This window comes from Calonectris borealis, chromosome 1, assembly GCF_964195595.1.
Source record: "Calonectris borealis chromosome 1, bCalBor7.hap1.2, whole genome shotgun sequence".
NCBI classification, from domain to species: Eukaryota; Metazoa; Chordata; class Aves; order Procellariiformes; family Procellariidae; genus Calonectris; species Calonectris borealis.
Genome location: NC_134312.1, coordinates 85301321 through 85317877, shown reverse-complemented (window position 1 = coordinate 85317877; position 16557 = coordinate 85301321). Strand labels below are relative to the sequence as shown.

At 39.7% G+C, this 16557-nt stretch overlaps 1 protein-coding gene across 3 annotated transcripts in view; it reads right to left on the bottom strand.

The window, feature by feature from the left end:
* TSPAN9 (tetraspanin 9) overlaps positions 1-16557 on the bottom strand; it is a 193014-nt gene that overhangs the window by 100411 nt on the left and 76046 nt on the right. For all 3 annotated transcript variants that reach the window (XM_075164019.1, XM_075164009.1, XM_075164001.1), the window contains exon 2: positions 7863-7942. In XM_075164019.1, the coding sequence (XP_075020120.1) occupies positions 7863-7925 (63 nt within the window). In that variant the 5' untranslated portion in view covers positions 7926-7942. The remainder of the gene's footprint in view (positions 1-7862; positions 7943-16557) is intronic.

Below are 16557 nucleotides of genomic sequence, written 5' to 3'. Positions count from 1 at the left end.
ATCCATAGCTCATGATTGTCTTGCTTCACTCTTCTTCACCACAAAAAAATTAAAAATCATTAAACCCCCCTTATTTTAGTGAAAGAAAATACTTATCAGTCACAACTCCTTACAGTGTTGGAAATTAATAATTCTGTAAGTAACAAATGATTAGCATACCAGTTTCTGCTGATTTTAATTCCTTGTAGCAACTCTCAATACGTGTCATACACTTTTAAGAATCAACAGTAATGTGATCATTTCCTACTGCAGACCTACAATTTGTACCTACAGCAGTAAAAATTGTACCAGAATGCACATAAAATAGAAGTATGGGGAAATCCACAAAAGAAATAAAAAAGATACAGATTCAATCCCTGATGCCTCATGACTTGCCAGTATTATATGGGAAGAACAGACACTAGTTCAATGTATTTTCACAACTATGTATCCCTGGTGCATTGATTAGAAACAGCACAAGGGGTTTTTATTCAGGAGAGCCAGAAGACAGGCAAAAAGACAGGAGTACCAAATGCAGCTTGCAATGAGGGCCAAGTAGATTCAACAAGAATCCACGGGTACAAAATTCCTTCCCTGCTAAAACAGAAGCAATATTTGCAAACGTTATTAATTCTTCTGACTCCAAGAAGTTAATTCCCATTTACTACATTTAACAACAAAAACAGAGCAAACACGAGGCAAAGAAAGAAAGAAAAGCTAGTCATTCTGTGCTTCAGCCTGCATCCCCTTCCAAGGGATGCAAGGGGTAACCAACAGCTCTGTGTTCCCAGACAGCACAGAGGCTCTGGGTGAGAGAGGAGACAAGAGAGCCAGCATGTTAACTGTGGCACTAAGCACTTGAAGATGGGTTCAGATTGGTAACTAAGATTGTAGGGACTTGGCTATGCCTTGATTAAGAACAACCACAAATATTGCCTGAATGTATTGTAAGCCTGTGGAAATACTAACCCCACCTGCACTACCTGAGCAGTGATAAAGCTATTGGCCATGGTGCCAAGTTTTGAGAGACATTATTGAAGATAAGCTGCAGATGACTTTTAAAATTCAAACTGGCAGCAGGTCCCAAGAATATTCACAATTCCTGCCACACTGGATGGAGTAGTTAAATAACAAAGGTTTGGACAGCCATGTGAACTTTGGCCCAGCTCAAGAAAAGCAGGAGGAAAGAAGAACAAATTTCCAAACACTTGGAAGTTCAATTATTTCTGCTGAATAAATTCAGCAATGTAAGTTGCTCCTAAGCAGTAAGGGACTGAGCTGAATGGAGATCTGAGTTGATTTAAAGCTAATTTGTTCAAGAAAGCTGTGAAATTGCTTTGAGTTCAGTGCCTGCAGTCATTTCTGTAAAGTGATATTAAAATGATTAAGTTTTAAGTGACCACCCCAACAAGTTCGGCAAACATTCACTCTTTAATAACACATCTTCAGCCATATTAGGTTCCTTTACTTTGTTTGGAAGGTGTGGTTTATTTATTTCTTCAAGACATTTAAAGCAAAGCCCAAGATATCCAGCAGAATTCCTCCTTTGATTCAAAGTTTCCATGAGTTGCTGAAAGGTTGGGTAGCTTTATGAATTATATAGGATAAACATAGAGGAGCTACTAAGTATAGTATACCATATTATCTGTGACGACTTGGCTGCCCATTAGGAACATCCTGACTTTATGTACAGCAAAACCTCCATCAACTGAACTTTACTTTCCACAAATTGGACTGCAACCTCCCATCTTTTCCACCCAGGCCTTGTTCTGTGTCAGCAGCATTTAAATAAGCAAAATTAGATGCCTCCTTGGACAGCCAGATAATGGAGTTACATCCTCTACTTGCATGAGGAAGACTATACCCCTTTGGATCAGCCTCTTGCAGACTTACTTACCTGGAAGGTAGCAGGAACAGACAAAAAGGGAGCATGCTAACAGAGGCTCAATCAAGCTGCTTACTGAAATGTTCTGCATGGGTCTAAGAGTCCAGAGGTAAGTAAGAAACATTACAGTTATTGAGCTTATTCAAAGTTAACAATAATTGTACCCCATGATTATAACCATCGCTTTATAAAAATTGATATCATCATTATTTTTAAAAGTTACAGGAACTGAGACACAAAAGGTTGAAGAAATTTGCTTAAGGTCACACAGCTGGAGGATATGAGGAATAGAACCTGAGTCATATATTTAAAGAAAGATTTAACCCTGGGAGTACAGGGGGGCAGGGAGGGCTGGAGGGGAGTAATTTGTTTTCCAATTTGAAATTCTTATTCTGCTTCTCACTTTCAGTGACTATAAACCTCCTCATGTACAAATGATTAAACTATGTCCAGCAGGCTACATTACAACAGATGTATACAACAAATCTGTTTTTTGAGTCATGAATCAACTCATCGTTTATCCAAAATAATAGACACAAATGGCTCTCACACCTACCTACAGCTACAATAAAACACTTCCACACTGAAGGAAAACAAAACAAAAAAAAAAAAAAAAAAAAAAACACAACAAAAAAAAATAAAACAACCTGCATAGAATATTGTGTTAGCAAAGAGCAGTTAGTGAGAGAAACACTGTGAAAAATGCCATATCGGATGCCTTCCCTATCAAGTTGAAACAGCTTAGACCCTAAAACCAGTTATGGGGTCGTCGCCACCTGGATTAACCAGTCTAGCTCAGCTCTGAAGCAAACCTCATTATTTTAAATTAAAACTAGTCTCAGGCCTCTAATAACGTTTGAATATTATTCTGTAATGTCATCGTACAGGTTTTTAAATGGACTTTATTTACATCATATTCATTAGGACACCCCACTGTTTGAACTAACTATTACCTTTCCTTCTCCTCCCAGCCAAAACGCTGACATGCTGAAACGTTTATCTAATTGCTCTCCCCCACTGAGGTGCACGTTTGCAGAGGCACACCAACAGTGCTATACCATTTGGACGGGAAACTAAAACTAAAAGCTGGAATCTTTTCACAGCTTACGGAATCCCTACTAAAAACTGAATTCTTCCTGGTAACGTGACTGAAAACATAGCTTTTTCCAGATTTCACTGTCTTGCTTGTTTTGTTGGCGTGGGTTTTTTTTTTGTTTTGGATTTTTTGTTTGTTTGTTTGGGGGGGGTTGCTTGGTTTTTTGTGTTTGTTTGTTTGTTTGTTTTTGAGTAGTCTTACTTTCATGGGATTGTACCGCAACTGTCACCGCACTGCTGACTTATGTCATTAGAGTCAAAATACGACAGAAGTAAATACCGCTAGTATGTCAAGAGACAAGCATCCCAGGGTCACTCACTGTCTCTCCCTGTCATTATTCCCTGTGACAGAAAATGGGGAATATCAGATAATGCAGCCAGGGGGAAGACAACAAAAAAGAGAGAATCTGAATGTGTTTCCTGTTCTAAGCTGTCTGTAGATAACAATTTTGTTCACATTTCAGGGACAAACTGTCCACCCCTCTTAAACCTCAGAGATTAACTTTCAGTTATGTGTTGGGACAAAGTCTCTTCACAAGATTTAACTGTCTGCCCAACAGGTTCAGTTAAGCATTACAGCTTTGTACTTCAAACAGTGCATTATAGTATATGTTCCAGTTTGGTATAGATAAGTATGGATTACCTTATGTAAACCATTCTAAAATTCTTAGCTGCTTCACAGAGCTACCAACAGCTCTGACAGCAGCCAGACCCAGAGATTGGACACACTCCCTTTCTTTTACTCTGATCTGAGACTTTACTAAAAAGTGACCTGCATGGCTGCTGTACTACTGTCTTTATGCTCACTGATAAACACGCAATATTGTTTTAATCTACAGGAAAAAATATTAATTACTCCTGCTATAAGATTAAATTAGACAAATAATTAATGCAGAAAAATACTCATTAACCTTAGCTGAATGAATAGAACAACCCAAAATTTAACCATGACCACCGTCTACTTGCAAAGTTCTCTAGTTTTAATAACTTATTCCTGTCACTTCAAAATTTCCCTTTTAGGACCCTATGAAATTCCCATTTCACGAGCGAAATTTCTTCTAAAAATTTATGTTTTATAGAATTTCCATTTTATAGCCAGTAAGATTTTCTGATACATTTTGTGAAAACAATTATTGTAATCCTTTTCTCTAATAAAACAATACACCCTAGAAATACACCCTAGAAAGACATGTACCCTAATGTTTATATTTGGGATTACCTTTCTTGACAATTAAGCTGCTATCTGTAGAATCAAAAATCAGTATTTTATTTCTTCTGCAGAGCTATATTGGCTACTTTGCAATCTCCATATGTTTGCACATAAATATTCTTGAATGCAAACTAAATCAGCTAACATATGTAGTTGCCCAGTCCCTTTGCAAAACATATTATGCACTTAGGATGAATTCAGTGTAAATCATCATCCTAGCCACGCAATTAAATACTATAAGCTTCCTTAACCCTCAGCTCAGACTTTCCTAATCTCTAAAAGAAAGCAATGCCAGATGGCCAAGAACAACTGCTAAGAATCAGAGGGCCACAGAGAAATACCTGAAGCTCTTAGTGATACGGTGGAGAAACACCTTCTGTTTCAACTTACTGCTGGGCCCCACTTAGATCAATTTGCTTTGCAGAATTCATATGCGATCCTTCCACGTTAACTAATACACATGCTACTAATTTTCAAAAACTATATTTTGTTGTCATGAATTTATTTCACAAACACTGAATTCTTGCCAGGCAGAAACAATGCACTACCTCTTTATCGTAGTTATCACAGCGACAGTATGTTTGCTACATAACAGAGAGAATCCACTAACCACTGCAGTTCTCCATCTCCATCACTATGGCAGAACAACACTTCCCATGAAATGGGCTTTCTGCTACCGCAGGCTCAGAACAATGTAGCTTTGTGGCAAGCAAGCTGGTCAGCCTGGTTGCCTGTTGCAGCTGTACAGCTGCTAGACTGCCACCTGCTTAAAGACTCCCTGAAACACAGCTTTTCCACTTCTATCTCCCGTTGCCTAAATCAGTTCCTGTATTAAAAAAAAAACCAAAAAACCCCACTTCTTCCCTTTATCAGAAGATAACAGCGCGGCAGTGGTCTCCTCACCTCTGAAGACCAGGAGTCTCATTCTGCTTTGAATTACAGGATCAGAAAATCTTATGCTAAAAAATGAGTCTTCTCTTTTTAAAAAAAAATCACCTCGCATTACAAAAGATGATAGTCATGGCTCAAGAGCAGGCCACAACTTCATGTTTTTGGACTTGGGTTTCTTAACAGAAATTCAGAAGGAAGCAATGAGAACAGGCAAACCTGGGAATGGAAAAAATGGGCTAAGAAGAAAGACAGGACTGAAATAGCAAGGAGTGCTTCAGGACAGGGTAGGAGTGGAGGGCACTGGCAGAGCTGTGTGGGGAGCCCAGGGCTGGGCTAGCAGGAGAGTTCAGGGCAGGACTGAGAGATACTGCAAGTGCACAGTGTCAGCAAGAAGCACATACCAAGCCAAACATCCAAAACCTGTCAGACAGTCATGGTAGAACTAACATAGATTCCAGGTACGAAGCCAGTGGCAGCAAACTACAGAACACCTGCCCGTAGTATGCTTCATTCTAGCTCGCGTTTCCATGAGTAAAGAGCAATGATGATGTTATTCATTTGAATGGCTCAAGACAATAAAATAGCCTCGTTAAAAAAAATAAGAATCTAGCAAGACTGCAGTCCTCTGGAAGGATGCATGGGAACATCAAGACTGGCTTGCAAAATTGAGTATAAACCAGCCAAAGTGAAGAAAGGGGAACTTCTGAACAATTTAAACCAGGCTGGTGGATCAAATTTCTGTTGTAAACTACTTTGAAAAGTAGCTGACATCTTGCATTTAGCATTTTTCTATAATCCCTCGGATTCACCATTCCAGAGGATCATTTTCATTCTGTATAGCCTGGTTCATGCAAAAAGCATTTTTAGAATATCAGACAAAGATGTGGTGGCAAAGTTTAATAACAGAAAGAAAAGTGGTATAAGCCTCACAACAAAAGACATGGTGGGGAGGGTGTACAGGGGATTAAGAGGTAAGAGTTGAAGAAGCACAGGGTACTAGAGAAGTGTTCCAGATGGTAGGCTAGTTTTAACCTAAGAAGCAATGTGTTTGTGTAAAAGTCCAGTGGGACCTGAGCAGATAACGACGAGCACACAGATGAGGTCTAAAACATTTTTGCAAGTTCAAGGAATGGAAAAATGGACTCTGAAAGTCTGATGCAGAGTCAAGAAAATTGCTGCTTGGCAAGGAGATAGAAGCAAAGAAAGATATTGCATCTAAGGAGGTGAGGGGTAAGAGAAACTTAATGACTGATCACAGAGGACATGAATAATGATATCAGAAAAAGCTGTTCCAAAACTAATCACAACATACAGCATATGAAAAAAATACTTCCAAGGTGTCAAAGTAATGCAGCATTGGGTCAAATAGCCAGTTTGATATAAATCTGGTGTATTCACAGTGATTTATTCCAGAAAAAGTTAAGGCTACTTTCTGGTAGGGTTTACGTACAGAAAAGAAAAAAAAATTAAAAAATCACAAGTGAACTTTGATCAGATGTTCTTCAGTAACCAGTTCTACCTTTCTAGTTAAGTAAGACTCCCACAAGTTCAGTGATTGTAGCAGTTCAGTCTATTACTGATAAAAGCTTACTGTTGCATGAGTGGTTCAACACCGTACCAAATCTCCCATTAACTCTTGCTCTTAAAGGTTATTTCGGTAAGTGGGTCAAGACAAACAGAGAAGCTGCTAGTAAGACTCCTAATTTGAACAATGATATCTCTACACCAGAGGTAGCTATCTGAACTAGACTGTTAATGCCCCTTTTTCCAAAATAAATCCAGGGATAGTGTTTTCATTTATTTATGAGGCATACTGTATATTTCTGGATCACAACCATGAATGATTTTGTTCATGTGCCCAAGCTTTGCAACCATCAGGAAAGCAGTGACCTTTGATTTCAAACTAAGCAAACCATTGCATATTGGGCTATATTCATGCATACTCAGTATTTCAATTAGCCTGTGATTGCTTCAACAATACTCTTCACTCAGGGATGCCTAGCTGCCAGATGACTTAACTTTTCTTTCCTCCCTTGTACATGACAATACTTTGCTCAAAGTATCCATTAGGCTTTTAACTTGCTTGCTGAGGCATTGTTACAACTCCTCATGCCTCTTGGCTGATGGAGGAAAATCGATTTTGATCCCTCAGAAGCAAGTGCAAGTCTCCAACTTCACACGCCAATGTGGACATCTGAAACTGAAATATCAAACTGAATCCAGATTAATTCACCATTCCAGTCATTTCACATTTATGCTGATACCTTAAGAGGTTAGAACATACATGATTTATTGTTTTGAATTGGAGAAATGGGACAGAACTTCCTTCAAATAAAAAAGCAGTTTGTCAAATGAAGTTTACAAAAAGCAAATGAGATTTATGATGACAATGAGAATGTACTTCAAATTTAAATTAACCTGCAGCTTAATGCAACACGAGGTATTACAACAGAATGCAAAAATCCTGCTACTGCAGGATTTTAATGCTACAATAATTCTGCTCTTCCTTAAAGGGCAACAATTCTGCCCTTTCTTAGATAACCCTGTTCAAAACACATATTAGAACAGCAAGTTTGAGGAATGAGTAGCCAAACTACAGTAACCAGGTGGTAATAAAGATATAGAAAGCATGTACATTTTCCCAACAGACCCAAGTTTAACACTGAAAATATTCCAGGCAGGTATGAGAGAGAGGGAGGGGAGGGGGGAACTTACTGTACTGCTTCAAAGATGCACTATACACATAATGCAGCAGTACAGGATACACTAACGAATGAAGGCAACTGAAAAGGCAGTACTCACCCAAAATATTAAATTGAAAAGGAACATCATGTATTTCAAACAACACAGGCAGCCTCTTGCCATGTTGCACTTCTTAAATTCTAAAAGGAAAACAAAGGATAAATCCAGGTAAAAGACCACGTATTTGCTGCCTTTGGGTGCACTGTATTTGTCACTTTTTACGCCAGTCCCAGTCCCAACGCCGGTCCCGGTTCCGACCCCAGTGTGGCTTTGTGTGCGTGATCCAGTTGTACCATAGAAAGCTCCAGCAGTAAAACCTCGACCAAATTGCCTCCCTGAGGTAGAAGGTTTAGCAAAATCTGAGTCTTTGCTATCCAAAGATGGACTCCGGTGAATTGAAGAATCCTCACTACTTGACTTCTCCATGATCTCTCTTTTCACAGTTGTCAGATTTAATGTATAGCATCTCTCAGCATTAAATGCAGTGCCTTGCAAATGCCACAGTGCGATAGGAGCTGTCTGTGTTTTGCTTCTCTTCTCCTTTGTACATAAATCAGATAATCACTGCAGAATTTATTCACTGCATTGTTGCTGGTTTTATTTTTTATAGCAATGTAGGCTGTACTCTGTCTATCTGTGGCATGGATTTATACATTAATATCCCATGCAAGAGAATACTCATGATTTATCTTGATGAATCAGTTACGCAGGACTTCGATTTTTATTCAAAAGAGCCATAAGCTCTTTTTCTTCGCTCCTAGTCTACAGCCCTCTAATCTATAGGCAGCAGATGGTCCTTGCATCCATTTCCAAAAAGCTTCTGCAGTACACCTAGGAGACTCTCCTCGAGCCAGAGCACCTTCCTGGCTCTCAGCTTCCCGCTCTGTGTCTCTCTGACTCTCTCTCACACGCTGTCTTTTTTCTTTCCACCCATTTGCAGTATCTCATTCAGTAACTGGCTACCGGCGCGCACTCTGTGTTTCACTGCTGTTGCCGTGAAATCATCAGCAACTGCAACCACCGGGCATTTCCCACAGAAATCCCTGACCTAACTATCGAGTAATAAATCCACCCTCCTGCTCGCCCCTCCCCTCTGCTTTCCATCGGGCCAGTTAGCAGAAGCCTTCTCCCCCAGGGCACGCCTCCATGACATAATATCTTTAATAGGATTAGAATTACTCTTGACTATACAAGTGCACAACAGAAAATCTCTTTAAATGTCAAGTACTGTTTAGCTGTTTATAAGCTAGAACTGTGAGGTGGTGATACTCCTTTAATGCCATAAAATACTGGAAAAGTATGGATTAGAAAGACAGGTGCTAACCCCTCCCCGCTCACTAAATTAACAGTGACTTACATTTTTTTTCTGGCTTAAACAAATGCCATGGGACAAGGAACTGGAATAGACCAGCACCCAGCACACACTGAATAGGCGCATGTCTCAGTTATACGTGCACATAATGTGACGCCATCACCTGTGATATAATTAACCATAACCAGAAAAGCAGAGCTGCTGTCTCTTACGGGATCATCAATCAATTCTTAAAACTCTTGAAATGTAAGGGTATCTGAACCTGCAGCTATTTACACTCTATTTACCTAGTATGTCAGAGATTGTTCTTGTGTATGGCAATAAGCCGCCTTACATCGCAGGTAGTCTGTGAGCTAGAAACACTGACCCAAATACCACATTTCTTTTCCAGATAGTAGCGCAACATGCCTGCTAGGACTCTGAAACAGAGAGGGCATGACCGTGTACACGTGTCTGTGCCTATGTGTGCAAGTGCCTGGAGGGGAGGAAGAGAAATATTTCAGGTCACGCCTGGTGCTTCCAAATTCGTCATTTTGTCATAAGTGTAAAAGCAGCGCACCGATGGTGCAAAGTGAAACAGCAGATTTAAAATGCAGGTTATTCTTTTCTTTTTGTAAAGAAAGAAACCATATTAGGAGGCTACTATGAAAGAAATACAGCTACCAGGAAAAGCAAAAATTATGCACAATTTTCAACTGACCCTTTCACATGCATATCAGAATGCACTGTTAATTATTTTATCAGGTTTCTTTGAGAAAAGATAATGTAACATTTATTCAGTCTCACATATCTATGCCCAAAAGCCCCTTAAAATTCTGTAATTTTTATGTAACAGCATCAGAATCAACACCCTAAAGCAGTGCTGTAACTTTCTTGACAGGCTTTTTCTGAGAAGAGATCCCTTCATCATGAAGTAGTTCATGCCATGAAATACCCAGTGTTTGTACGTGTAGTATCTTTCTCTCGCCTCTTCTGCTCTAGAAAAACATGTAGGCCCAAGCTATATCAACAGTGTTTATTCACTTTGCTTTTCAAAAGTCATTTCAGAACCACCTGCATCAAATGTGTCCATCAGAAAGGCGACTGCAAGATGACCACTCAGCAGCGCATATGATAGCAGAAAAGGCTACACACAAAACACCCAAGTAAAAAAAGATAAATTAGCAGTGACCAAAGTAGAGTGGGGCACTTCTTACACGTCTATGGTGCACATACAAACTTCAACGTGAGCAGTCATCAAGAACCACTTGCTCAGAAGAAAACATGGAAGAGACTTGTAGGCCATGGCCAGGTACCTGCCTCAGACACTGGAGCCTGCAGGATAAGTTGCATTCAAACACAAGGCAAATATCTGAGTATTTCGAACTCTTCTGCTTGAAAATTCACTTACTGGCAGTGTAAAGTTGTGCCATTGCAATCCTATGCTGCAGCTAGATACTTTCAGTGGTTTTTTACTTGTCACACAAAATTTAGCTCTCAGCCAAGAGATTATGAGAACGCACAAGTATTTTAAAGCATTTTTTCCTGTTGCACCCATTGGTTTGCCATAAAATTTACACTGATGTAGACTAGTTTCAGGAAAAAAAAAAAATGCTGTGCACTTGTGAAAACTAATGCTCAATTTGCCTTAGCTTCCCACATGAAGTTACATGACAATAATAATTAATCCGCCCTCCTCAAGGTTAAAAAACTGAAAGAATATTTTGTAATAAACAAAAACCAGTCAGAGTTTGTAAATAGTGGAAACATTTCTATTGGTGGTTAAAAAAAAAAAAAAGCCACACAACTCTCCCTCCAAGCTTATTTTTTTCAAGTTTTCATTATTAGACCTTACTGAAGTTCTCCAGTTTTCTGTTTTTGCCTTCAAATGCTACAAAAGATTAGTTTTCTTTACCATTACCTGCAATGCATCTTCCATTAAGAGTCCTCCATCACTGGTCTACATCACAGTTTATTCTTCAGAATGAACGATCAAAGACATGCATAACCAGCTTCAAAATCCAAGCCTGAGTAATGAGCATTAGGGCAAACACGGTTCCAGATCAGTCTCCCCTCCCGCTGTGTACAAAGGAAACATATGACCCTCTTACGGTTATGCTGTTGCCACAGGGAGACTTTACAAGCTTCAGAAACCTTCCGCCACTTGAATTTGCGGCCACGGAGCAGCTTTACAGATTAGATGCCACTTCCTCCTACTGGAACTCTAACCCAGTATTTATGTAGCTCAGTTAATAAATCACACAGAACTGCTTATTCGCTGAAAAAATAAGCAGTGAAAAAGCTGTAACCAGTTCATCCAGCTGTGTTTTGACTAGCCACTGCACTTAACTCTGCCTCTGATTGAGACTTCAGTGGGAGGTGTTGCCGCAAGGCCATTCAGCAGCACCTTGCGGTGGTCCCACTTGGCAGTGTAACCTCAGCATGGGAACAAACACATTTTGCTTCACTACAGATCTCACCTCTGTTAAACAATTAGGGCATGAAAACCATTCAAAAGCTCACTCTGTACTTCATTAATCTTTGATTACTGAATCACAGAATTTTGTTGCTGAAAGATGTCTCCACATCCAGAAAATCATTTCAGTCCCGCACACAAATGCCTGGGACAAGGCAACAAACATCAGTCCATCGCATCTAAATGGCTCAGCCAAGTATTAAGGGTAACAATTTAGGCCACTTTCATACCAGGTATGAAAATGGATGTCACAATGGGTGTAGCAGAAAAAAGGAAAGGAAGAGTATTAGTAATAAGGCCCAAACACCATAGTCTGGTTCTCCTAGTGGAACTGATTTACTTGGTTCCCTTCTGGGAACAGTTCACTATGGTGCTCAAAATACAGACCCCAACAACTTCAGTTTTTATTGGAAGTCACAAAATATTTAATATTTTTTCTCAGCCCTTAGTTTTACCAGAACTTCAGTGCCAATTACGCCCAGCTATGGTGCTCCTGAACCCCTCTGTTTCTTTTGGCCCTCCTCAGCTGTTTTTGCACAACTGTCTTGCGGAACCATGCTGCAAAACAGAGCAAAAGCTGACCAAGTTTATATACATATTTATAACCATGTATTTATAAAGACATAATACAGATATAAAATGTATTTCAGCAATATATAAAAATTATGCTTATTTTTCCCCTTGTAAAAGTTCCAAATCCATCTTACAAGACGTTCCCCTTCTATGATCTTGCTGATCCAGTGAGAGGGAGAGGGACTACAACAGGCAAGAACAGGAACAAACACCGAAGGCTGAGCAAAAATACCTAAAGCTTTTGTTATGGTCCCCCATGATTCCTGACTTGAAAATTTGAAACTCCAGGAGTTTTGAAAAAGGCAAAATAAAAACTCCAGTCACCACGATATACGAGCCATTTTACAACTTGTTATATATTTTACTTTGCTACTTCTGTTATGTAGCATAGTGCTACTGTCACCATTTTAAATATGGGGAACTCAAGGACCAAAACGTTTGCTGAAGATGAATAGGAAATTACTGGCACAGAAGCAAACTGAATCTGCGCCTCACATGGCCTCAGCTAGTACTCTAACCATTGCACCATTCTCAAATTAATTATTTTTAGAAATCATGAGTTTTAGTAACCCTGCCACATGACTTCAGAACAATACCGAGCCCTGCAGAGAGACACACAAATGCATACACTATCAAGTGTTCGACGGATATGGTTCTTAAATTCATTCTTTTCTTTTGAATGATATTGACTAAGAACTCAATTATACAAGCCTTCCTCAGGGTACACAAGGTAGACAAAGAACCAAGATTGCTGGGTATAAACTCAGTGACTACCTCTTTCCAGTCACTGCTCCGAATCCTGGAAGGCCATGAGAAGGAGATATGGAACAAGAGCTGGAAAGAATAGCTTAAGACTCTCGCATACAGTTGTATACAGATGAAAGCTCAGATTAAAAAAAAAACCAAACAATTGATTTTGGAATAAGCTTAAAGGGAAAAGAATGTCCAAAAAAAATCAAACTGAAATTAGTATCACATGAGAGACAAAAACATGGAGTTCTCAGGACTTCTACACTCCTGGTTCCACAATAAAGTGCTTACAGACTCCAGCAAGTCAAAATACCAGGGCTCCCAAGGCTGTAGGATTTATAACCAAAAACCTGGATGCTCTGAGGGTTATATCCCACATCCTGGGGCCTTCCAAGCTCCCAGCTTGCATGCTGTAAATCCAAAGCATTCTGCCCTTCATGGGATTGGACAGAAACAAGGTAGGTTTCAAGGACAACTTTGTATGGTAGACAAGTTTTGAAACTTGCCTCTGTTCTTCAGAACCAAGTATCCCAAGCCATATTTTACCTTTGACACACTTCTGTTTTCCAACGGGAAAAGTCTTCCATTAGAAACAGACAGAACTACTGTAACTTCAGTTTTGGAGTCTCCAATCACTGACTATAGCTTCCCACATTATTTAGAGCATATATGAACAGCTTGTTTGTTATAAATGCTAAAAAGAATCACTACCAAGTGTTTAGAGAAGAGTGAAATGCATACTTAGTTTCCCTACTAACGTGAACAGCAGCCATTTCTAATACCTTCAGAAAACCACCACTTCCTTGGATGCTTGATGGACAGACGACAGAGGGGGAGACTGGATTCATTAAGGAACAGACTTACTCAGAGCTGGTACCTGCAATATGACCAGTAAATGATTCTCTTCTAACGTTTTGTGAGAGAGGACAGAGACAAGCTCATACCCTTCTCTCTTCACCCAGTAGCAGGACCAAGAGCATCCAACAGACATCATCTGACCCTCAGTTCCACCTGCAGAAGCAAGCCACCTCCAGAGGCCAGGTAAAAGGACCTGGGACAGGTAAATGTGCATACAGCATAAGTTGGAAGGAAAACACAGACACTCAGATGGGTTCTTAGAGGCTGGGCTCCACGTTCCGGGACTCCACCTAGCATTGGCATGGCTGAAAAAAAGGAGGCCTGGCAGAGAGAGAGGAGTGGGACAGCACTCCAGGATGCAGGAACCATGTGAAGGAGCGCACCTGAGAAGACACTGAGTTTGAGATCTATGGGCAAAGGCTCTGTTCTTACAGACACAGGAATTGAGTGTCTAGCCACCTCAATTCTACACCCACCTTCATCAGTCCTGACTTCACCCAGAGAAATTATATTTCTTGAGATTGTTACTGGAGAGGAAATGAATTAATCTGTTTCCTCTGACACAAGGGCACTAGCGTAACAGCTCGTGGTTGCCTCATCAGCAACACAGTAATGCTCCTTGCCTCCCCAAGGCAAAGAGGTAAAATCTCTTTGAATGGCCTAAACTAATACTTTCTAGTTTATACTTACATACACAAATAAGAACAGTTTATCCTTCTGACAGGGGGCCCTCACTGGAGGGATGATCAAGAAAATAAGACCCCATTATAAGACTTCCCACTGTGCCAAACATTCTATGTCATTTGGTCCCTGGGATTTCCATTAAAAATCATTTACTGCCAACAATGCATATGTGGCTGAGATTTCCCACTCAGGATTTCACATCAGAGACAGAATGAGATTCTGTATCAAAATTGTACAAAGGAATTAGTTGTAAACCATGTCAGAGACCTTAACCCACTGTGATCAGATGCAGATGACAACTTGACATGCTAATGCACAGGAGAGATGGGATATGAGGGTCAAAGTGCAATATGGGGTCCCAAAGCTAAGAAATTGAGATTATGTCACACCATCACACCAGCTGTCCCTCAGGGGCCCTCAGACTGAGCAGAAAGAATGTCTGAGTTTCCAAAGCAAAGAAAAATGTAATGTTATAAAAAATAGAAATCCTGCTACCTACATTTAAACTTTTAAATCAAAACATTTGCACTAGCACAAGGGTCTTTTGGGGTTTTGTTTTCACTTTACAAACAACATCATGAACTATGCTAAATCTGAAAGAAGCCCTCTAAAGATTATGCTAGAATGCAATTCACCATTGATATTTTCACCTTTAAGAACTAAAATCCAGAAAGTCTATCTATTGTTTGTTTCTGAGAAGCCCTAGAAGTCAGAGCCTTCTTTGGCTTGGCAGTGTACATATGGAGATCGAGTCAATCCATACAACAGAAAGTCTACAATCCAGGCAGAAAACAAGACATTAATAGCTGGCTCTGAGTATAATAACTATACTGGACATTTTTTTTTAAGGTCCCAAAACTACCTTACCAATTCTGTCACTAGCAGGTGGGAGAAAACAGAAAATAGAAAATATGAGGGGCAAGAGAACCGCATGTGCCCAAGCAGATATCCTGCTGGGCAGCAGAGAGTACCAGATGCTTTGGAACAGTCTGTTTATGCCTTTTAGCGTAAGAATCTGTATCCCTTTTAGTTACAGGGCATTTATCTCATCTTCTATAGCAATGAATACATTGTTCCATCTCCATCAAAGGCTAATCCTTCTTAAATTCTGTTGAGAACTTAGCCTCAATATCTTACGGCAGTGAGTTCCATAGGTCCCACATGTTAAAAAACACAGCATCTTCCTCTTATTCGCTGTCGGTATTAAGCCTTCCAGCTCCGTCCTCTGTTCTGGCATTCATACTCATCCCATAATTCATTATTTTGTAATCCTTTATTACATCCCATGTCATTTGTCCTTCATTAATCTAAGCACTTATCTTTTCAGTGTCTCTTGTTATTGAAAACTCTCTGACTCCCTAATAATTTCAGTTAACCATCTAATTGATGGTTAACTAATTGAGCTATGTTTATACCATAATCTTTTCCAATCTGGTGATGAAAAGATCTTCTTTTTAAAGGACAAGAGTTAATATTCAAATTAAAAATTAATTTAATAAATCCTGTTTCTATCAACACCTTACCTTTATGAAAGTGAAGTCATTCAGATTAAACAGACCTTTCTTCATCATTCCTATCCTGCTTTTCTATTTCAGATTCAAAATTTGGTCTCTGAAAAGCTAAACATTTCTGAGCCTAACAGGAAAATCCTTGGAGTTTAAATTCTGTATCTTATCTGTAGGAGGAAAGGGGCTTTTCTCACTACAAGAGCATTAGTTTAATACCAGTTACTTGTAAAATCATCAATAAGCCCATCTTCAAGTCAGGGACTCCTTGGAGAGAAGCTAACATAAGCCAAACCAAGCTTTGGCCATCAATGATGTGATTTGGCCACAAATAAATATGCGATACCAACTGCTGTCCCCTCCCAGTACACAAAAAAGCATATGCAGGGGAGTGCTTTTTACTGCACACAGAGAAAACAAGATCAATGGAGTAGAAAGCTGTCAACCACGGGCAGGAAGGCAGCAACATCATATCCCTGAGACCTCCATGGAATGAAACATCAAAATCAGATCTCCAAAACCATGCTTTAAAAATTAAAGACCAAAAAAAGAAAGCAGGGGCGAGGAAGTGAGAAGGGTTCTTCTTATTTACCACCTATTTTTTGCGGAGGTAAGGTA